Genomic DNA, 24948 nt, shown 5'->3' on the forward strand with positions numbered 1-24948 from the left:
ATTGTTGGTTTCTGTACATAAACAAAAACTTAGGAGTCAGTAAGATTATTTTTATTTATTCACCAAGGACGCATTAAATCGAGCGAAATTGACAGAAATCCTCTGTAAAATTTTTTAATGTCTTTTCTGTTTCAAATAAATGCCGATTAAATAAGACCCTTTCAGGTAACACTTTATAATAACTGCACACTATTAATCATTAATTAAGCATTAGTAAACAGTTAATTCATCATTTATAAAGCATTAATAAACATTAATAAGCAGTATATAAATACAGCTATAAATGCTTTATTCTTGATTTAAAAGCATATCTATAATGTGTTTAATAATTGTATTGTCATACTTTATTAATGATCAATTTATCATTTCTAAATGAAGTATAGCATTATTTACAAAGCAGTTATTTAAGAGTTGCCAGCTGATTCATAAGATCCCTTAGAAATTGTAAGTAAATGTAGTAAATTCAGGTAGTTATAAAGCATTTAGTAGTGGTCAGTTAACTATTTTTGTGAGCTCATCTAAAGTGAGGACTATTTATGCCTTGTAAAGCATGTATAAAGGATATTTAAAGACTCAGTTATCTTCTAAACAGAAAAAGGAAACAAACACAACACAGTGATATAGAACATATAAATATTAACAGCCTTTAAATCTCCCTTGTAAATGCTTTACAAGGCATAACTAGTCCTCACTTTAGATTAGCTCACAAAAATAGTTAACTAACAACTACTAAATGTTTTATAACTACCTGAATTAACCCTGAATTACAGTAGAAATACATGTTACTAAAGCATTTATTAACACACTAAGTAACTATTACTATATGTCTGAATAATAAGATATATGAATGTACATTTAAATAGTTTATTAATCATTTACTTACAATTTCTAAGTGATCTTATGAACCACTGACAACTCTTAAATAACTGGTGTGTAAATAATGCAATACTTCATTTAGAAATGATAAATTGATCATTAATAAAGTATGAAAATACAATTATTAAACAAATTATAGATATGCTTTTAAATCAAGTATAAAGCATTTATAGCTGTATTTATAAATTGCTTATTAATGTCTATTAATGCTTTATAAATGATGAATTAACTGTTTTCTAATGCTTAACTAATGATTAATAGTGTGTAGTTATTATAAAGTGTTACCCACTTTGACAATGCTGATGCTGAAAATTCAGTCATTTCAAATTACGCTTTTTTGGATCAAATAAATTCAGCCTTCGTGAGCATATGAATTTTTTTTTGTTTTTATAAACATAAAAAAATCTTACCGACCAAAAACTTTTGAATGGTTGTGTATGAATCAGACTTTGGCCATTGTGACCATTATTAATTGACATGTGACCATTATTAATTTACTTAGTACTATATATATATATATATATATATATAAAATCTGAATTCACCACCAGAGCCACCACCAAATCTGCCGAGACACTTGCTTTCCTGAGGTTTTGTAAACATAGATGTTAAAGGCTCTGACTTAGCATCCAGGAGATGATTAATTTTTTCTTTTTGTGTGCGCTCAGACATATCCAGTACACTGTCCAGCCAGATTTATGGTTCTTGGACGGTTGATATTGACTTCTTGCCAGTCCTGGAAATGCGAGCTTGCATTTAGATCACTCCTGCAGACCTGTGCTTCATTTTTTTCTTTTTTTTTTGTGCCAGCAAAGTTGGAGTTACTCTCCGTTCTTTGCTAGTTTTTTATGCCCTGCATTAACCTCTGTCCTTCTCTTTTCACCTTTGTCTTTACTCTTTGTCTTTCTTTGTGTTTATTTTTTCTTTACCCATTTTTTGTTCCTTTGCTTTCTTTTCAATACTTCATTCTTTTTTTTCCTCACTCCATCACTAGGTTCTCCTTCATATAGAGACCAAGTTATTTGCTTACTTGAACCAGGCCGTGTTCAGAGAAAACAATGGAAAAGAGGTTTGAACTTTGTTTTAAGAAATAAGACATTGATTATAATTGAATCAAAGGAGTGTATCACTAGAAATGAGTTCTGTCTTTCAGCTGCTGAAGTATGATAAGGAGATCTCCGAGTTTCACGACGTCATCACAGAGGAGGATATCCGCTTTCCTCCTAGGTGAGCAACTTTAAAAAGTCTCGTTAAACACCTGAGAATGTAAAGTGCACAATATTAAATAGGGCACAATAGTTTAAGTGTAAAAATCTAAATAATATCAGACTCTGGCCTTGCAGAAAAGAAATGTCTTTCAAAAGCAGAACAAAGTATATCATTAAAAAATATATATATGATAATAATATTAGCTGTACTTTTCATGGACCAATCAAATCTGAATGGACACTGTAAAATCAGGTCCTACATCACATTATTTCCTGATTCATATTTTATCATTATTAATTTACATAAATACATTACTTTTGAATACTATCATTCAAAAGTTTGGGCCGGCAAGATTTTTTTTTTTTTTTTTTTTGAAGAAATTAATAATTTTATTCAACAAGGACACATAAATTGATCAAAAGTGACATTTATAATGTTAGAAAATATAAAAATGTCTTATTCATCAATAACTTTCTTATTCATCAAATAATCCTGAAAAAAATAATGGTTTCCACAGAAATATTAAGCAGCACAACTGTTTTCAACATTGATAAAAATAAGTAATGTTTCCTGTGAACCAAATCACCATATTATAATCATTTCTGAAGGATCATGAGACACTGAAGACCAGTATTTTGGAAAGTTAGTTTTAAAAATAATGCGTTACAGTATTGCGTTACTCCCTAAAAGAAGTAACTAATTGCGCTAATTAGTTGCTTTTTATGGAAAATAATGCATTACATTACTTTTTCTCGCCTGGGCTGGACTAAACAACAAACTGAACAAAAGTTCTATTTTTGGCAAATGCAAAGGCCCTTTCACACCAAATGTGAGATGACCCACGAGAAGAAAGTTCCACACTCTCACTTCAGCAAAAAAAAGAAAGAAAAAAAGAAAGAAACACAAATGTGATGTTTAACTAAAGTCATGTTTGCTTATTTGTATGGTGGAATTCCACCGAAAGTCAACAGCAAAGACACTGGTTAATAAAGTGAAATTAAATACATAAATAGTATATTATTCAACATGCAGGTTTGCTTAGTGGTTAGCATTTCACTGTTTTTATTCATTTTGAGGAATACTGAATCAGTGTTGGTGCAAGTGAGAAGAGTAAATGCATGTTCACATTAGCAGAACTACAATAACCATCATGTTCACACACAACGCCTCTGCACTCTCAAATTGAGGACAGGAGAGCTGTCAGTCAATAAATGGGAAAACAAAGTATCTTGTGTTCCTTATTTGAAAAAGTAATTTAGATATTTTGGTGTAAATTTTAAAAGTAATGCGTTACTTTACTCGTTACTTAGTAAAAGTAATCTGATTACGTAACTCATGTTACTTGTAATACGTTACCCCCAACACTACTGAAGACTGGAGTCATGGTTGCTAAAAATTCAGCTTTGACATTTCAGGAATTCATTATTTATATATATTAAAATCGATTTTTTTTTTTATTGTAATAATATTTCACAGTATTATAGTGTTGACTGTATTTTTGATCAAATGCGCAGCCATGGTCAACATAAGAAAAAAACATCTTTCCGGACCCAAACTTTTGAACGGTAGTGTTTCATCATGATATCACGAATTTTACCCATTAAAATTTCTGAAATACCGGTTAACTTATGATTTTTTTTTTTCTTGACATTTTGTGACTTTTTCTTAATGTGCCTGCAAAGTGAGGCGTTAAATAATGAGTTGTAATTGTCAGTCCAAAACAGTGTAATGTTCATGTCTGAGTTCTGCTTGTATCGTTTTAATGTTTCAGTTACCCATACAGTGAGGACTACACTAAACCTACACAGTACATGAACACACGATGCCCGGCATGGTGTGACCGCATCCTAATGTCCCACAGCGCGGGAGACATCATTCACCGGGTAGATTTACATTTATAACGTTTATTGTGATTTGAATGACGTTTTTTTTCTTCTTCTTCTTTTCTTACATATTCTTTTACACCATAACTAAATATGTTCATCTGTATTACACATCCATGTGTTAAATCTGGTACCAAAGGATATGCAATATGCGCATTTGAGATGAATGAACAGCTACATGTATTGCTTTTTGTTGATTTATTGTTTGTTGTCTGCAGAGGGAAGAGAGTGAGAGTGGTGTTGTTTATGACACACTGGGCTCCAACATCTGCATGGGAGACCACAAGGTGATCAGATCTCTTCCAAATCAAAATGTTTCAACGAATGCTTACGGATGATTCAATCAATGACTATTTTATTGGTTATTTTTTATCTTTTCTCCAGCCTGTTTTCCTGTTTTTTCCAATGAAGACAATTGCACATTGACACTAGGAGAGTCAAAGGGTGAGGCATTTCATTTGTTTCACTTTTGCAGCTTGACCTGAAACAACAAAGTATAAAATCATTTTTTCCCAATATATTCTTATAATATGGACAATACAATATACTGGTGTAATGTAAAGAAATACAATAAAACTATATTGCCATTTAATTCAGTTCTATTTCTTATATCATTTCTTGAATTACCTCAAATTGTAAAAATGTCACCAATAAAATTAACTTTATTTGTTATGTTGAAGATTAACTGCAGTGTGACACGAACTTCTTAAATTGCATAGTTGTAATTTTATAATTATGATGCATCTCATTTTATATTATGCATGTCTTTACTCATTGAGTAAATATGGAATGTTTGTACTTTTACTCATAAATTTGTCACACAAGTGAAATAGCAAAGACAAAAAGGTGATGAAATTGGTTTTGATAGGTAACAAAAGCTACAATATTCCTAATTGAAATAATTCCCAACCAAGGCATACGCAAAAAAGGGGGGTGAGGCCTGGTTGAGTTGTGTTAGTAGCGTTTTGAACCTCGCAGTTATGGTAAGTATGGCGTGACATTTCCAAAACACATTCGAAGCGGTTGACCAATCACAACACACTAGTCCAATCAGAGCACATTGTGTTTTTTAGAAGGAGGGGCTTCATAGAAACCAGAACTAAACAGAGCGTTGCTGGCAGTCTGGGAAAAGAGGTGCTGCAACAATGTAAAATATGTGAAAAAATTATGTTTTTTGTACATTCAAACATGAAATCCTACTAGACCCCAAAAACATAATCAAGACTTTGAAAAAGGGCATAACATCTTGATGTTGAAAAAAAGGTTTATGTCCACGTTATTTGTCAACCACCCAAGTACACCTCTCCCATTTCCAGTTTGAGTCGCAGAATGTCCGTCAGTCCACTTAAGCGTTCTGTTCTGATCTTCCCCGAGGAGCCGTTAGCCGCCCCTCGGCCCTCATTTACTGTGACGCTGTGCCGAGATGATGGAAGACGGGTCCCGGTGCTCGTCTCCTGATCTATGTCTGTTGGATTCCCTGGCTCTCAAGCCTACGCAAGCAGTTCCACCGCTCTGGACCATAAACGCACCAGTGTTCATTAATTACAGATACACAGAACACAGATCTATCCTGCATTGTTGTCCCATATTGGCATTTTTAGGGCAGTGATTTTGTTTTGCTGCCAGTTTTATGTGTGTTCTATAGGTTACGCTTGTCTAGTGTTTAGATGGGTTTACTACTGAAGCTGGTCTGTCGTTTAATCTCCAAAAAGCCTTAAATTATGGACATTAGTATTCTTTGGTGCTTAAATTGAGGAATTGGGGTCTAAAGTGGACTCTGCAGGGGGTTTTTGTGTTTGTTTGTTTAATATTATGTACAAGACAATACAATGTACATTGTAAAACATTTAAGACTGCGAAAATGGCTGGAAACAAAGGTTCAGATTCAGTGTACATTCAGTACAGTACTGTACAAAAGCAGTGTCAATACCAGACAATACCAAGAAATACAATAATCTGCACAAATTGTGATACCGTACAGACAGATTATAGAAGAGCAGGCAAGTTTATTTACATACCATATATGTATATATTTAACACTCATTGGTAATCCAAAGTGCTTGACATTGGTATAATAAGGAGAGAGAATTAAAAAAAATGCAAACATTATAAAAGGCAAATGAATAAGAAAGATAAAAGAACAGTTTTATTTCAAATGGACAAAACTAAAATGGAATGAAATACAGTATAATCAAAATTTTCAAAAGACACAATGACACATTCCCATTTAAAACGAACTTCTCAGCAATATTATACATTTCAATATACATTTTCTGTTTTATTCTTATACATTCATAAACCCATTTCAGTCCATTCATAAACCCTGGTTAATTCTTTCTATTTGCACGGTTTACATTTGTTCTACAATTACTAAAAATAATAACAACACATTTCCACTAGATGAACAAAACCATTGAATGGTTTTATCAAGATTTCGGGTTAAAATGATTTCATATATAATGGGAAGTGTATGTCTCTAGTCACATGCCATTTTTTAATCACCCTTTAAAAAAGTATTTCATGTCAAATACCCATGAACCAAACAAATATTAATTTACAAAGTTGTCATGTGCAAGATTAATATGTTTTCATAAATAAGTTTTCTTTTTAAGTCGATTAACACTCCTTCTCTCTTTATCAGGACTTCCTGTGTTGTTGACGTGTTCCTAGAGGTTATTCTGTGGTCATCTCTTCCGATCATACCAGGGCTCTACAACAAGTACACACTCACTTTCACACACCGAGACAATGAGGAAACCCCTACAGGACCCCCTGAAATCTCCTGGCAAACTCAAGTGGGCACACAATGTAAAGGACAAGAACTGTTCATTTTCTGATATGTTCTCTTAGTTTTACTTTCATCATAATGCACATTTAACAAAGACTTCAGGTATGTTCAGTCAGCGTGACTTCAGAAATTTCTGAACAAAGAAAAATAGGACAAAATCAAAAAAGGACCAAGAGAAAGAACACAAAGACTTCTCAAAGCTCTCAACTCCCGACTTTTCACAAACAACTAAGCTTAAGACTTTGCATTGAGTGGGTATTACAACTCCATTCGTTTGCTTTTTACTCATTGTATGCGAATGCAAGTACAAGTATGCTGAAAATAGCACACCGTATCCAAACGCAAGCTGCTGCGACACGCACAAGCTTTGTTTGCTGTTTCACTCCGGAATCTCTTTGCATTGACGTTCATCGTTCGTGTGCATGTGCATCGAGTAAAGTGCGGCCTGACACTTTAGCTTTTACCTAGTTGCTTTTCAGTTCTTATGCATGTGTGAGTATGGATTCATAACCGTATGTTTTTGCATTTACACTCGCCTCAGCACTTATGGCTGTCAGCGTGTTCTTCAGCTTCAGTCATTGTCTCTGCGGGGTTGTTAGTCAAGACTCTCGGATCAATAGAATATGTACAGGACACCAAGGGACAAGTTATAAAGCCATTAGCACTTGTGAATTATGGAAATCCCACCCAGAGTGCCCTGGCCTGGAAGCCCCCAGACTTTTAATTAGAGCACTAGTGCAATGTGGAATGCTAATGTGGAGCATAGCGTTCGCAGATCTGTTTGTTGTTTTATTTGCGTTGGATCTTGGGTATTTCGTATTGTTTAGTAAAGTTTAACCACTCTATAAAGGTTTTCATTGGTGTTGGTCCAGCGTTAAATGTGTTTAAAGCTAGTTTTAATTACCACGTTTCATATAGTAGGATTCTTTGTGGTAAATTACCTTATGCGTTGCTTTATGTAATGACTTTAAATTGTAAATACGTAGGGCTGCGCAACTGTTATTGAATCACTTTGTTAGTCACTGATGCTCAGAAATGTATTAATAATCAAACCCGACAATATGCAAGATTTAAGTTGACACACTTTTACAGTAAAATATCCCTTTAAATGTCCTCAGCAACATGTTTCTCATTTCAAAACCCAAATCAAACAAACGATCTCTACAAGGGATTATATCCAGATGTGATAGGGCCGTGATTTCTTAACCAAACCGGAATTTATTGATTAAATCAATATAATCTGAACACCCCCCCACGCATAATTTACGTGTGAGGGTTAAATCGTACAGCCCACCTGTCAATAATGGACTTGTTGAAGTTGATTCATGGTATGGTCAACATAATTTACTGTTCTCTGGGGCATCGCTTCAAACCGTGGTTCAATAGGAGGCCACGGAGTCGTTTAGCATTTGAGATTTTACAGATAAACACAAACACTACAGTCTCTTGAGATTTATGTGCACTGTTATTAGCATGCTAAGTTACACGTGTATGTAGCCATTCATGTTTGCACTGGTTTTGGGGAAGTATTTTACTTAGCAGTGATGTGAGCATTCATAGTCCGTAATAAAAGGGATCTTTCTTTCATAGCAATTGTGAAATCAGTCACATTGCTTATTGTATGTTAACCTTTAAGTTATTTCTACTTTCTGTGACTCTGACTTTTCTTCTTCTTTAAAAAAAAAGAACTCCTGGGTGAACATATTTTGTTGATCCTGGAACAACATTTCTAACCATATCCCTACCCCTAAACCTAACCCTATCCATAAGTTATCTCTAAAATCAGAGGGAAGTAATCTGTGAATAACACTGATGTAGAAACACCTAACCATGGTTGCAAGCCTAAACTTGACATACACTTGTCCCTCAAATCTTACTGGTTAGAATGTGGTTCCAGGATCAACAAAGATGTTGATCCGGGAACATTTAATACTTGGTGAAATCAGGTTCTGCCATGGAGCCACCCTAGAAACATTGAAAAATATATTGTTATATAGTGTCTATCAAGGAAACGGGCAGTGGTATTGTGAAAAGTTTCAAATAAATGGTGACTGCTGGGCCAGGAGGAAACTTGTCGATAAGATCAGAACATTTGCCATTATGAAATTATAGATTGTTGGGAGTAAACAAAGGGATAGTTCACCCACAAATTTTAATTCTGTCATCGTTTACTCACCCTCGAGTTGTTCTAAACTTGTATGTTTCTTTCTTCTGCAGAACACAAAAGCAGATATTGTATTTGTTTTTTCACACTATGGAAGTCATTGGGGACCAGCAACAGTTTGGTTACCCACATTCTTCAAAATATCTTCTTGTATGTTCAACAGAACAAAAAAAACTAAACTCATACCGGTTTAGAACAACTCGAGGGTGAATAAACGATGACAGAATTTTTATTTTTGGGCAAACTATCCCTTTAAACAGTCATATTCATACCTAAAAACTGCAGGAGAAAAAAAACTTTCTTGTGATTGAAGATGTACATGATGCTTGATAATGTGCCAAATATAGTTTTTTCTCCATTTTATGATTTTTGACAGACCTTGTGTTTGGCAGATCGGTTGTAACAGACATAAGATGCAGTAAAACAGTAGCAGTGCATCTAGTGTACCTAATGTGCTGTCGAATGTTAGACTGGCCTGAAACGGTCTAAAGACCCTCTTACTGTATCTGCAGCACCAATGAATGTTTTTCTCAAATATTTTATGTCTTATTTCCTAATAAAATGTATATATTCATCAACTGATCAGTCGAATTGTGTTTTTTTTTTTTTTTTTTTTTTTTGCCTAATAGATACATATAACAGAATATTTAAATTCTGTAAATAAATAGATAGATAGAAAAATGTAAATTGCTCTTGAATATATGAACACATACACTAATGTTCAAAAGTTTGGGGTTGGTAAGATTTTTTTGTGTTTTTGAACGAAGTCTCTAATGCTCACCGAGGCATTTATTTGTTAAAAGCTACTTAAAAATCCTAATTGAACCAAGTCCTAAACCTGGCTTAATCTAAGCCATATCTGTGAAACCAGGACAATAAATGTTTTTCTTTTCTTAAAACCTTACTGACAATTTAATGCGGGATTAGAACTGAGCCTTTTTTATTATTCAAAAACATTGATGATAATGAATCCAGCTGACTTGCCTCAATGCCTTGACTTCGTAGGCAGTGTTTGCGCATGGCAACTTGGTGACAACTAAGTGAATATTTATTTACTACAATAGTAATTTCTCGCTAGAAATCAAAAGTGCGGAAAAGTAAATACACATTTACACACAAACTGACCACCAACTGCAATTTTCAGACACCATTTTTATTTTTATCAAAGGCTGCGAATGATACGTCTAGGATACAAAAATCCATTAGATAGAGATAGAGACGGGATGCGACACGATCATTGGATCCGGTTGTGCCTTGTTAACTTCCTATGCTGCCTGCGGAGGCAGCGTTGTTCAGCTTTCAGACGCAGCCGTTGAGTTTCTCCATATTTTAAATATTGCAACTGGTGCTAAAATTAGCATCACTGAGAAGATCCATTGATGCCTGTTTGGTCAATTGTTTCACATTGACCCCATTCACATTAATTGATCAATCCAGACTCCAGAGTCATTATCATTGTAAGACCCTTTAATTGAGGTGTGCAGTTAAGACGTCCATAACAAGCAGATGCCAAACAAGACACACACACTCACACATTCACTCTCCCACCATCTGCTCTCTCATTTAGATTAAAGGATCTGAGATCTGACTAATGCTTCCCTGTAGACAACTGGTCTCAAAGGAGCCATTAGTTAAATGACATTCATCAAACTGACAATGACCACTTTATATCCAGTGCCTGCTGATTTGCTGTAGAATTATCAGAGTAAGTTTTACATTTATTGACAGTTCAAACTGCCTTTTTTCCCCAACAGGTTAAACTCAGGCATTCACTTAAAATGTAACTTAATATTCTCAAGATTTCATAGTATTCTATGCTTAAAAGTTTTGATTTACCTCTTTAAAACGTTAAAAGATTGAACAGATTTTCAAAATAACAGGACAAACTCAACATTCAAAACAGCAATTTATTGTTATTAATAATTCATTTACAGATCATATACATTAGATTATATGCATTTTAGATGTTAAACATTTGAGTGTTATTTATGGTTTCATTTATTTATTATTGGGGGGAATATCTTTCTAACCTGTCTTCAAGAGTTTTTAAAAATCAATAAATAATAGTATCTCTACAGTGCTTGTATGGCATTATTGAAAACATGCTCTCTTATTACTAAACATCCCTGTCTGAACTTGACCTGATTTATGGACTGAGAGGGTTGCAGTTGCAGGTTAGTTCAACTTCACTGGCACAACATGAAATGCTTGTAACTTTTGGAAGAAAGGGAAGAATGTACAGATCTACAGTGACGTAATGTTATAAAGAGAGTGAGGATGCAGTTCATTCGGTATTGATTTATGTATCTGATTGCATTTGACCATATCTCCTTGTAAAAAGTGAACAGTTGGATCAACTTAAAAAAATTACTTCAATTGGTAACACCTAAAGAAATTAAGTTTTCTCAACTTAAATTATCACGTTTTTCACGATATAACGTGATAATTTAAGTTGAGAAAACTTAATTTCTTTAGGTGTTACCAATTGAAGTAATTTTTGATCCAACTGTTCACTTTTTACAGTGATGTTATCCCTGTTTCATGAGCATTTATAATGTTTTTTTAGCTCTGAATAAGTTTGAGCAATATTTAATACAGAATTCAAAGACAACTGGGTACACTGTAAAAAGTGATCAGTTGACTTAACTTAAAAAAGTGAGGAAACCCGTTGCCATAAAATGAAGTAGATAAACTTCATGCGTAATTGAAAAAATTAAGTTATGGGAACTTGACATTTTTTCTTTCAATTACTTAATTTTATGGCAATGGGTTTCCTCACTTTTTTTAAGTTAAGCCAACTGATCACTTTTTACAGTGACACTTTCTTTGAAGCTTTTATTATGCAACATAAATGTATTCTCAATGCCTTAAAATTGATTCCTAAGGCCTTGTAAATTTTGTCAATTGTATGTTCTCGTAAATAATTGTCATCAGTTACAATAGCCTATAATAAATTATAACGGTTTATTCATGGCTATATATTTAGATAATACATTGTATTATAACACAATAATCAATAACAATGGTATGTATAAAATGTTATAATGCATAATCAAATGAATAGCCATGAATAGTTCAATATTAAAATTATTAAAATAATTTGTTATACAGAGTATTAGGCCTAGCTGTCACGCAAGAAAGATCAATATCCCAATAACTATAGCCTAATCTTTTTATTAAAAATTCTAGTCCACAAATGTTTTTTTTTTTTTTTCTGTTACAACATTTATACAATGAATTAATTAGGCTACACACTGCCCAAAACATTTAGTCGTCTTTTACATTTTATTTTGCCATTTCTTTAATAGTTTTATAGGCCTATATCATAACTGTTTTACTGTTTAAACTTGTACCGCTGAAAAGCGACTGTTTAATAGCAAGTTCCATTTTGATCACCCCATATAATTTCTGTATCTTTTTTTTTTTTTTTTTTGGCAAAACAAATGGTGGTAATTTTCATAGAAAGTGTTACAGAGAACGGTTACATATTACTGTGTATTAGTATAATTTGAGACCCCTTGTTTTGTTTTTTGTTTTTTTGAGTGTATGAATATGCGTGTTTGTTTGTATGTTGGTGTAATGGTACAGCGGCCTGTTGAACGCGCGTTCGCCTTCAGAGGTGATGCGGTCCCAGGCGAAGTACTGAGAAAGCTCTGCGGTGTTTTCGCAGCAGCTGTCGGATCTTCTCGTCGTCCGTGTCGGGGTCCAGCGGTTTGTTGTACTCCTCGTCCTCCACCTCGTTCTCTGAGCAGTCTCCTCCACTCTCCACCCGTGAGGCCTGTGTGGAGCTGGGCTCCGTCGCGCTCTTCTTCCGCCATTTAGTGCGCCGGTTCTGGAACCACACCTGAGAGGAAACACATTATCGTGTCAGCTTCACGCAGGTGCTGTTAAAACTCGTTACAAATAAATAAACTCTCACAACAAACATTTGAGAATGTCAGTTAGACAGAACCTACTTAGCTGTTTGCTTGTAAACAACTTTACCAACTTTAATCCACAACCAATTTGGCGTAAGCGATTTTACATCGACCTATTAAACTATTATTGTGGGTTTAATAAAAAAAATTAAAAAAAAGTAACCTGGTTGTTTATTGAAATTATAAATGTGAGAATGAAGGAGATTGGTTTACCCTCACCCTCATGTTGTTACAAACCTGTATGAGTTTCTCTCCTCTGTTGAACACAAAAGCAGATATTTTGAAGAATGCCGTCACCACTGACTGTACCCATTGACTTTTATAGTATGTTTTTCCTAATATGGAAGTCAACCATCAACTGTTTGATTATCAACACTCTTTAAAATATCTTCTTTTGTGTTCAACAGAAGAAACAAACCCATACAGGTTTGGAACAACATGAGGGTGGGTAAATGATGACAGATTTTTTTTGGGTGAACTATCCCTTTAATTATCGAAGTTGATTTGACAAAAGCAACAAAGTTGATAACAAATCATGAAAATAGTTTTTACAGTGTAGTATATTATGTTATCTTACTTTAACTTGTGACTCAGTCATGCCTAGTGAGTATGCCAGTCTGGCTCTCTCTGGTCCTGCCAGGTACTTGGTCTGCTCGAAGGTTTTCTCCAGAGCGAAGATCTGGTGCCCGCTGAAAGTGGGTCTTGTGTGCTTCTTTTTCCCCGCCGTCTCAGTGTGATGCCCACCGTCTACAGAGAAAACACAAGATTGTGTCTCCCAACTAAATCTGCATGTGCTGACACATTTGATATGACTTAATTTTTCTTTTATTTAACCTCGTGACTTCAAAGCAGGAATCAGTGAAATGAAAACAATTTTACTTTTACAATTTTTTATTTTATGTTAGAAACATTCATAGTTACATCTGAAACTAAGAGATCTTGGAATGAATAGAATAACCTTAAATACAAAATAAAAGAAACATCTGGTATTATAGAAGAAGTTTTTTATTTTATAGACAACAAATGTCTATGAAAATGTCAAATGTTTGATATAATTATGTTATAATGTTTATTATATTGTATACAAATAATTATTTGAATATAATATTAATATAATAATATTTTGAAATTTTATATTTCAAGAATTTTTTTACATTTCCACTTAAAGCTTAAAATAATGAACTGTTATAAAAATCATTGGCCTACAGTTATTTAAAGTAAACAATTATTCTTTATATCTTGTTTACTGAAAAAAGTCATTTGAAATATTTTCATTTAAATATTCTTTTTTTACAGTCAATATTATAAACACGGATAATATCACGCTGATTTGTTAAATCTTGTAACTTTCCACTTAAATCTTAAAATAATGAACTGTTTAATAAGTTTAAGTATTTTTCATTAAAAACATATTTTTGTATCTTGTTTACTGAAAAAAAGTCATTTAAAATATTGTCCACAACCTTTCATTTAAATATAATTTACAGTAGTCAATTTAATATACACTGATTTATTAAATCTTATAACATTTCCACTGATTTTTTTTAATATTAATATTAAATAATTTCACACTAACTGGACTCACATTTAACCTGATCTCATCAAGTCAAGTCCTTAAATACAGTCTAATTGGGATTTTTCTTTATTCTTCTGTATGATATCCAAACAATTTACAAAACTGTACTAAATAGTAAATAAGGAGGTAAATTAGTATTAGTAAATGTCACATCGTTGGTATGACATCACACATATACTCTTTTCAAACGACTTACTGTTGGCACACTGCTGTCTCGCTCCTCTCCACTCGTACCCTCCATCCACCCAGCAGCTGCTGCCTTTGCCCTTCATACCCGAACACTCAACGCCGGCTTTAGGGAAAGCGCTCAGTCCCGATGGGGCGTAATCCCGATTATAATACACCCCTGGACTGGGCACAGCTGTCCCAAAGCCACCCATGGTGGGGTACCCGGACAATAGCGCGGGGGTTCCCGGGCCGCCCATCAAGGATCGACTCAGGATGTCACTGATGCCATGCGGAGTGCCAGCCTGGAGCTGAGCGTTGATATTGGCGGGGCTGAGCTTGTAGAAGGAGTTGGGAATGGAGTACTGGCACACCGGGGCCTTGATGTCTGAGGGGAACTGGTTCAAGCTGTTGTTGAAGAGGAAAGACCCTGAAATATTGGACTCCATGGAAACTAGTGTGCGCTCTTCTTCTGTTTCCAATGATGAGGATGAGGATGATGATTACCAAGGTCCTGACATCCAGTACTCCGAAGGGTCTATAGTCCAGTTCTAATCTGAGTTCTGATTGAATAATCTGGAGTATTTCCAGCGCTCAGTGTGGTCCTCACATCACACCAGGTTCAAAGTGTCTGAAAGGTCAGGTAAGAGTCTGTTTTTATTTCCTCTTCTCAACTCTTTTAACTAGTCCATAATGGATGCCGGAACTCCGAAGTGAACACCCAGCGCCACTCTCAGTTGCACAGACAAATGTCCCACTGGCTCTCTGGTTGCAGGTCATAAATAAGATGTACCTTACACAGTCCAACATAATGATGGACAGAATCAGAATGCCCTGTCTTGATTGGTTAAGCGCTCAACGTGCCTGATCTCTTCATTGGTCTGTTTTCGCAGTGGGACAGCCTTTGATTGGTTGTCAACAGATTAATAGTTTTTTAAAAAGTCTGGGTGAGAATAAGTAGCTTTTTAATGGGGCGTCTGCCGTGGCTGTGGAGGAGCAGCTTGGAAGCGTAACACAAGGAAATGGGATTTTTGTCATCTTCAATGGTCATTGGGAATATATTTGACATAGTCATTTTCTTCATAATGATTGTGGCATTGTGGAAGATGAATAAGATGTTTGGTGACTATGTCTGACAGATTTTTTTTTCTTACTAATATCGGCTGCAAAATCTTCCCCTCTCTACTTGCGTAATTCCTCAAAATATATTCATTTGCATCTAAATTGTATTTCTGGGATTGTAGAGCAATTTACAATTTTAATTAAAAGTATCAAAGTACTTTTGATTCATATGTAGTCAAATGTTTAATGTGTTTATTCAAAGATGTAATGCAATTGCAAGATGCAATGGTTTGTAAGCAATTGTTTATATGTACACTTAAATGTAACAAGCGCACAAAGGTAATGACAAATAACAATGTTATATAATGAAATAAGTGTAAAGAATCTACAGCAACGTACACCCATTTTCTGAGAGCAAAAGTTAAATCGTCAGTCTGACCTTTAACTAGGGCATTGTCCTTGACTTTCTGGTCTTACACTGTTTGATATTCTGTCCAGCTCAAGAAGGGTTTTACAATTATAGTTTGTACTGAGATATTGATTGTGTAAGTTCATGCATAAATTCTTAAATTTCTTGACACAAGCATTCACAAGTGGTGTAGTGTCAGTGGCAGTTTTTGAGGTATAAAAAAAGGTGAGAGTGTGTGTGTGTGTGTGTGTGTGTGTGTGTGTGTGTGTGTATATAATAAATATATATATATATACCTTAGATATAATAACAATAATTAAAGAAAATAATTAAAGAAAGAAAAGAAGGAAGGAAGAAAGGAAATAAGGAAGGAAGAAAGGACATAAGGAAGGAAGAAAGAATGGAAATAAGGAAGGAGAAAGAAACAAAGAAAAAAGGAAGGAAGAAAGAAAGAAAATAAGGAAGGAAGAAAATAAGGAAGGAACAAAGAAAGGACATAAGGAAGGAAGGAGAAAGAAAGGAAGGAAATAAGGAAGGAACATACGGAATGAGAAAGAAAGAAAAGAAGGAAGAAAGAAAGAAAGGACATAAGGAAGGAAGGAAGGAAGGAGAAAGAAAGAAAGGAAATAAGGAAGAAAGAAAGAAAGAAAATAAGGAAGGAAAAAATAAAGAAAGGCAATAAGGAAGGAAGAAATAATGGAAATAAGGAGAGAGAAAGGAAGGAAGAAAAAATGGAAATAAGGAAGGAAGAAGAAAGGAAATAAGGAAGGAAGAATGGAAATAAGGAAGGAAGAAAGAATGGAAATAAGGAAGGAAAAAGAAAGAAAATAAGGAAGGAAGGAAGAAAGGAAGGAAGGAAGGAAGGAAGGAAGGAAATAAGGAAGGAATGAGAAATAAAGAAAGAAAGAAAGAAAGAAAGAAAGAAAGAAAGAAAGAAAGAAAGAACTCACCAATGCTTTATGCTCACAGTTTGGTCACCATATTTTATTTTATTTTTTATTTTTATTTTTTTATGCAGGGATTCCCAGACATTTATTAAAAAACCTCTTCCAATGACGTTTAGGTTTTATAATGAAAAATTCCCTATCTGTATTTAATTGTGTGGGCTGCTTTAACCTGTTTTCCTCTGTAGAGGGCGATAGATGTCAGACAACAATCTCCATATAGAGACCTTTGACAATCCCTCAGTCAGCGCATGAAGACAAGAGCAACACGCACTAGTGCTAGAAGCATATAATCAACCAATCAGTACATTTATAAAGTATTGTGTCCTCATACCAACACGGCCAATATGTGCATATATACGTAGGCTACTTTAATACTGTTCTGTTTCATCACTGGAAAATACAGTAAGCTGACTCTGACGATGCTTTAAAAACAACTGACAATCTGTGATCAGTGAGAGAATTAAGCTGATGAACTTGTCTCAACTTGAACTTGGCTTTGTATTAAGACATTTAGTACAAAGAGATTTAATAGAAAACGTTAGTTAATGCACTGAGAACTGACATGAACAAACAATGGACGGCTGTATTTTATTAACTAACTTTAACAAAGATTAATAAATAGGCTACTGTAACAAATGTATTGCTCATTGTTAGTTCATTCATCAACTAATGTTAACAAATGAGTGTTGAAAAAGTTTTCATTATATTTTGTATCATATTAACTTTAGAGAAAGGGATGTTTTAGGACAAACGATTACATGGAATTTTTGTTTACACGTGACACTATATCTTGTTTCATCTGATCAGGGCTTCTTCATCTGTTCATCTAGGTTCTCTAAGGGTATTTATAGGTTTGGAAAGTTCTTCATAATTGGAAGTAACATGCCTGTACAATCTGGACTTGCACAGTGTGTGAAAATGTCCATTATTCACCAGAATGGATTGAAATAAATACAGTACGTTAAACAGAGCTGATAATTATACACTTTTGACAACTGATATCATTGGCAAATTGTGGATGTGCAGTTTTCTGCAGCCAGTCACTGCGACAAGTGACTTCTGCATACAACAACAACAACAACAACAACAACAAGATGTTAAAGATTGTGACTGATAAACGCGACACATCCGTCAAGATAGAAATGGAAGGTCAGACGCTCACTGCACGTGTAGTTGTGTATATATCTGAACAAATGTAGTAGGTCGTCTGTGTATTCATGTGTACTGAAGGGTCAAATACAAAAGGGCAGTGTGTTTGTGTGCTAATCTGAAATCTATTTATTCATTATAAATAAACTCCTGAAGTCATCTGCTGCGTTTACAGATAACCCTCATGTCAGGCAGGTTTCATCATTATTTACTTGTTATGTTTCCGCATGTTTTTAACCACTGCATTGCTTCACAGAATGATGAAAGATAAAAAATGATGTGATGAAAGAAAGATGATGTGATTAAAATGAAAACATTCTACAGAACTTTTGAGTTTTTATTGTTTCTATTTTCATTATTGTTTCTGGCAATTTATATTATTGTGTTAAAAACCAAACCCATGCCAAAACAAACAGATATTTTTAGAATTAGTCATGTGTGGTCAGGAGTCATACTTTTGCTTTCGTTATGACGGTATCTTGCCACATATATGTTTATGCAGAAAAGGAAAGTGGGATGGTCCTAATCCCTGGATTTTCCATATGTTTTGATTTCAGAGAAATGTCCTGCTGTAAAAGGTTTTACCTCAATCAATAATTGATTTTACATGAATATTCAAACCCATCTGAACTATTTACTGTATGATACATGAATATAATTAGGTAAGTCATACTAAAAAAAACATTTGCGTTGGTATTCTACATTAAAATTACATGCAGGGCCCTCCTCACTTTGGCGATTTCAAATAATGTGAAATCCCTGCATTAATCTCATGCATCAGATTCATATTTCTAGTTTGAAACCCTAAACATAATTAAGAATAATACAGTGTGTTAGGTGTTTGTTTTCTTATAAACCTGTCATGAAACTATTCGCCACGTCTTGTTTCACCAGTATTTCAATGAGCCAAATGACAAACTTTCTATATTCATAACAGAAATAAACTCACTGGTCAAGATTGTTGTTCTCTGGATTTTTCTTATCGACCAAAGAACTCATCTGAAATATTTGTGATTCCATTTGTGAAAGTTTAAACTGTAACACTTTACAATAAGGTTCCATTTGTTAATATTAGTTAACTACATTATTTAACATGAACTAACAATGAAAAATACTGGTAAATGATTTATTAATCTTAGTTAGTGTTAATTTCAACAGTTACTAATACATTATTAGATCAAAAGTTGTCTCTGTGAATGTTATTTAATTGACATGAGCTAATATGAACTAAAAATGAACAGTTGATAATGTTAACAAAGATTAATAAATACTGTTACAAAACATATTGCTTATTGTTAGCTTAGCTAATGCATTAAATTGATGAGAAATAATACGAATTCTCATCTATGCCATTGTTTAAATGACATGATATATACAGTATATTCAGGAGTAAATTGTGATCTCAACATGTTTTTGTGAGATTCACCTTTCAGCTCCACCTAATTTCTCAAACATTTATAAGGAAATGAAACAGACATACTTTATTTGAATCAGGAGTTGCCTAACAACCACTTTAAAAAGAAACCTTGTGATTACAATGTAATTACAAAACCAAATTACAAACAGTAAGCTAGTAATTTTCCTCACTGTGCCTCACCTGCATATACTGTAAGCCCGTCCCCTTCTTCTTTTCATTTCTTTTCTTTTCTTCTCTTCATTCAGCCAGTGTGACAAGTAAAACAGGCTCTGTGCTCATGGGACTCGCAACGACTTGGACAGTAAAAGCAGTCACAAATAGTTGTTTGATTGAGTTAACATCAGGAACATCTTGAACATCAGGACCTTTTCATGAGGCAAAGACAAACCAACAATGAGTGAGTACAACTGGTCAAAATACATAAAGTGGTTTTAGGTTCATTGGTTTGTCAATCTGACTGTAAGATTCATCTGTATTATTTTAGGGCACGATCGCATGTGTGGAAGTCGATGCCTGGGTCCGATGACTTTCAATGTGGACCAGACAGGTCAATATGTGTCCCTCAGCCAAGGAGGGAGACTCGCATCCAGAGACGCCTCCACCTTTATGAACGGTTTGGCGTTTCTTAGCCGCACTGTAAAGGTGGACGAAAAGCTGTGTATATGTATTGAGGACTGCACTTCATCATGGGATGGAGCTCTCCGTGTGGGTTTCACCAACATCTGCCCACAAAGAAACAATATACCACCTGCCTCTATACCAGACCTCAGTGACGCACAGGGATACTGCGTTGTGCCGGTGCCAGAGGACTTGTGTAGGAGAGGTGTAGAGCTTCAGTTTTGGATGAACTATGCAGGCATGGTTATTATCCAAGAGAAAGGTGGGGAGAAATATTACCTCAAAACAAAAGGACTGAACCTGAACAATCCACTGTGGGTTTTCATTGATTTGTACGGGAGCACAAGTGCCGTCCGCCTTTTGGGTAAGTACCGAATGCGAAAAAGACTTTTCTTTGCAGTTCAGTCAGAATTGATTATAAAATCTTTTGTAATAATGTGCTGTAGGCTCAAGGAGGGGGAGTCGAACATCATGCCCGGTTTGTCCCGCGGACGGTGGCATAGACTGGTTGACGAGACGGCTTGAGAGACAAATGTCAGAGGAAGAGCATAGTTATCATAAAACAGGTGAAAAGATTTTCTTAAGACGCCAACATCAATAATGAACCATCCATCAAGCATATTTTTTAGTTTTAGAACCCAGTGTACTGATTCCATTGACTTTTAAAAAATCCTGCTTAGATACCAGAACGGTCCAGAAAACATCATCATACTGGAAACTGAGTCTCTTCCTTGTACAGTTTGCCAACCAGACGACATCCCCAAGCACCAAAGAACGTTCAGATCTCACAAGAGCTGGTTTAGGTACATTATATAGCTACTTTCAGCATAAAGGGATATTTCACCCAAAAATGAACATTTTGTCATTACTTACTCACCCTCAAGTTGTTCATAAACCTGTATGAGTTTCTTTCTTCTGTTGAAGTCACAAGAAGATATTTTGAAGAATGTTGGCCTCGGTCAACTGTCTGGTTACCAACATTCTTTAAAATATTTTCTTTTGTGTTCCACAGAAGCAAGAAACTCATACAGGTTTGGAACAACATGAGGGTGAGTAAATGATGACAGAACTTACATTTTTGGGTGAACTATCCTTTTAAAAACATCACCAGCATAGTGCGCATAACGTTTACAATTGACACCAGTTTGAAACATTGAGAATCTTACAATATGTCCTATGTGATGCTTTCTAGGCATACCTGTCCAGAGGAGGAGTCAGGAGTCAAGAGGAGTAGATCTAAACTGGACTTGGAGAGAGCTGAATTGCTTCATTTGCTCCAGATATCCATTGGTCAATCTGGATTTGATTGGTTTCCATTTAGCAAAGGCTGATAAACGTGGAAGACTTTGCAGATTACATGAAGTCACTCTGAAGAAAATAAAAAAGGAGCTTGGTGATAGCGAACTTTATTTAATTCCTGAGACGGACATTGTTTTAAATGAGGTATAGTAGGAAATTGTTATTTATTTATTCATTTAATCAGTTCTGAAATACTTTAATAAGTGCCACAGTACTAATGTAAATGTTTAAGCACTGGAGTTCTTTGAAGGCACTTTTTTTTGCACCTCAACCTGCTAGTTAACAATTACTTGACACTACTATACAACTACTTTTTCCACAGATGACTGCGCAAACACTATCGTCAGTCATGAATGCAAATGCTTTCTCACCATCACGCTCTCCTCCACCTGTTCCTGCACAACAGAGGAACCGGCTGCCTTCAACCAACAGTTACCTTTCAGATTCAAGCCGAAACTCATCAGTGGTAATTATCTTTATTATGACACACACACCTTACATACACCTTTGACATTGCAGAAAGGCAGCATAAGGCAGTATTCACATCTCTTCAACAGGAGGACATGGACGTTAGCTCTTTGCTCAGAGAGTTTCAGCACATGCATCTCAGTGCGAAAGAACAAGTTTCAGTATTGGTTTCTCGTAAGAAGTTGCTGCAGAGTGCTAAAGATGCACTTTCCAACTGCAATTTCCCTTGGACCAAAATACCCCTCGTGACATTTGTTGGTGAGCAAGCACTCGACTGTGGAGGTCCACGGAGAGAGTTTTTTAGGTATGTCACTTACAATCATTTTTTTTAATTTGGATTCATTAAAGAGTAGAAAACTCATTCTTACACAGGAACCATGCACTAGTGAGATTACAGTTTTGTTTGACTTTGACATGAATGGCATTTCGTTCCATCTTTACCCTGGCCTCAGAATCCTGATGATGGAGGTGCAAAGCTCACTGGGGATCTTTGAGGGACCGTCTGGACACTTGTTCTTCACCTATGACCAGATGGCCTTGGAGGAACACAAGTATGAGTTGGCAGGGAAGCTGATTGCGTGGTCTGTGGCTCATGGCGGACCAGGACTCAAAGCTTTTGACCCTTGCCTGTACCAGCTGATGTGCACCCAACAATGTCAACTGGAAGACTTTGACTGGCACCTGATACCAGATGCTGACATTCAGGACAAACTGAAAAAGGTTTCTATCTCTTTCTCCATCAATCTGTTCCCTTCTTTAGCTACAAGATCTCTAACCATTTTATCTTGCTTTCAGATTTTGTCATGTAAAACGACAAAAGACCTCTATAGGCTTCAGAGAGAGCATGGCGACTGGATATGTGACTGTGGATTCCCTGGAATATACAGACCTGGAATTTCCATCCAAGATGTACCAAAGATTTACTCCTATGCAGTTAGACATTACATATATCTTAGGTATGTATATAAAAATTTGATCTCTTATATAATAAACATTATTTACTCTTGCTTTTATCAAATTAAAGAGCTTTTTACACTGAGCGCGATTAAGTGACGAGAATGTATGTCGTGATGACGCTCTTGAATTCGAAACAATAGATCCCTATGGAGTTATTCACACCGGGCGTGATCAATCGCAACCTGACAAAGCAAGATTTTTTATGGCTAGTGTGTCAACAATGAAACGAGCCGTCCAATAGATTTGAGCTTACCTGAGCCACAGTGGTGGCGCTGTTTTGAAAACCTGCCTAAACACTGAATAAAAGTATTCCAGAAGAGAATAGAATGGATGTTGAGTTCTTGTATCATTGGTGTCTGAGAACATATTTATTCTTACATGGTCTTTATACAAATTTGTATTCATTTCCCACTGAATTATGCGATCTGAAGAGCTTGAAAAAGCATACAAAATTCTCAGTCAGCGCCACCTATCGCTCAGGCGTGAATTAGCTGAAGGCAATCAATCGTTTCACGTTCAGAAAGCTCCGTTCGTAGGCGATTTGCTTTACTTTATTGCGGCGCACTCAACGTGAAAGAGCCTTAACACTCATTTATACGACAGTTAGTTCCGGTCCTCTAATTTGACTAGTCGTTACTTCCAAGAGCACTGTTTAGTATATTTATACAAATAATTATCTACTTAGTAATATTTGTGGTTTGATACTGCTTAAATATAAGAATAGTCATTTAACAGTCTCTGCTAATTTTCACAGAACATCAAATATGATTCAACAGTTCACAAAGGGACTGAATGCTTATGGACAGTTCTGGGATATGGTAAGAACTCACTGGGTTGAGTTTCTGCCCATCTTTACCAACATGCATGAGCCCCTTTCCAGAAGCACATTCACAGCCCTGTTCCAAATCCACTGGAGTAAAGCAGGGACCAAGAAGAGAGCGGCTGAAGAGGAGACTTTACATTATTGGGAACTGGTGCTTCAGATGATTGAGGGTGAGTTTCCTAGTCAGCAAGTAAACTGTGAAATAAACTGTGTAATTGCATACTTGTGCTTGTAATTGGCAATTTGTTAAGACTTGAGCTTGTAATTTTTCTCTCAACAGATAAAAAAGCTCCACAAAATGAGTTGCGTTTTGAGGAGATTTTGGCCTTCATAACTGGAGCGGATGAAGTCCCACCGCTTGGGTTCTCCCAGAAGCCCAGCATTAATTTCTACCAGCCAGAGGAGCGTGGATGCCGTCTGCCATATGCTAATACATGCATGATGGGATTGTTCCTGCCCAGGGTGGTAAAAGATGAAGTGGAACTTTACAGAATGCTTCTGAGAGCAATCCGAGATTCGGCTGAATTTGGGAGAACATAAACGTATATAGTTCAATATTCTAATGGAAACATTCACATCTGAAATATATAATTACCATATACAAGCTACTATTTCATTACTTGAAAAGAAAGCGCTTATGTACAGTTATTTTTATATGCTGTATATTTTTGACATGTTTACATTTATTTTACAGCCCTGTTCCCCATGTACTGTAATTACAATAACTGGGTAATAACTAGGTACTAACCCTGAACCTACCCCTAAACCTATATATGTATTATATATGTATTAACTTAAGTAGGCTAAGTATACACTGTAAGTATATGCACTTTTAAATAAAGTGCAACTCTAATGTCAGTCATGCATCTATAAACGGTTAAAAAATAAACAAATTGAGTGTTTCTTTCTCTGGTTTGGTGGGGAGGAGTGATAAACAACAGCAATTCAGCGATTCAACTGTGATTTCATACAGTGTAGAGTAGGAACTAACTATTAGGTCAAATATTTCAAAAAATACAAATATTTCAAGTAAACAATGAATACCTGCACACATCAAAACATATTCTTCTTCTTTCATATTTATTTGAATCTTCTATAGCTTTTTTTTAAATTCACTGCATACTTAAATGTTCAGTTTGCAGATTAAAGAGAATAGGACCTGCCAATCATCATTCTGTAAACCAGTTTTAGATGCCAAACCTATGTAGTAACACACTGTCT

General features: G+C 35.2%; 3 protein-coding genes across 3 annotated transcripts in view; 2 read left to right on the forward strand and 1 right to left on the reverse strand.

Annotated features, from left to right (window-relative positions):
- The window catches only part of inpp5l (inositol polyphosphate-5-phosphatase L), a 32366-nt gene extending 23633 nt beyond the window's left edge, over positions 1-8733 (forward strand). The window contains exons 11-16 of the mRNA XM_084389562.1: positions 1871-1945; positions 2030-2103; positions 3857-3968; positions 4187-4255; positions 4353-4412; positions 6610-8733. Coding sequence (XP_084245688.1) covers positions 1871-1945; positions 2030-2103; positions 3857-3968; positions 4187-4255; positions 4353-4394 — 372 coding nt within the window. The 3' untranslated portion in view covers positions 4395-4412; positions 6610-8733. The remainder of the gene's footprint in view (positions 1-1870; positions 1946-2029; positions 2104-3856; positions 3969-4186; positions 4256-4352; positions 4413-6609) is intronic.
- A 3448-nt stretch (positions 8734-12181) lies between these two features.
- On the reverse strand, positions 12182-15313 carry nkx6.3 (NK6 homeobox 3). The gene is made up of 3 exons (XM_084389062.1): positions 14610-15313; positions 13415-13584; positions 12182-12764 (listed from the first exon to the last, which is right to left on the reverse strand). The coding sequence occupies exons 1-3, from the start codon at positions 15025-15027 to the stop codon at positions 12534-12536; spliced, it is 819 nt and encodes a 272-aa protein (XP_084245188.1). The 5' UTR covers positions 15028-15313; the 3' UTR covers positions 12182-12533.
- Positions 15314-19809: 4496 nt separating this feature from the next.
- Positions 19810-24606, forward strand: LOC311278852 (uncharacterized protein). The gene is made up of 11 exons (XM_084389946.1): positions 19810-19959; positions 20047-20544; positions 20627-20746; positions 20861-20983; positions 21373-21623; positions 21802-21945; positions 22037-22251; positions 22400-22667; positions 22743-22903; positions 23659-23897; positions 24008-24606. Exons 1-11 carry the CDS (start codon positions 19956-19958, stop codon positions 24265-24267), a joined length of 2283 nt encoding a protein of 760 aa, XP_084246072.1. The 5' UTR covers positions 19810-19955; the 3' UTR covers positions 24268-24606.
- Positions 24607-24948: the final 342 nt, after the last annotated feature.

This window comes from Rutilus rutilus (assembly GCF_951802725.1).
Source record: "Rutilus rutilus genome assembly, chromosome: 19".
Taxonomy (NCBI): Eukaryota; Metazoa; Chordata; class Actinopteri; order Cypriniformes; family Leuciscidae; genus Rutilus; species Rutilus rutilus.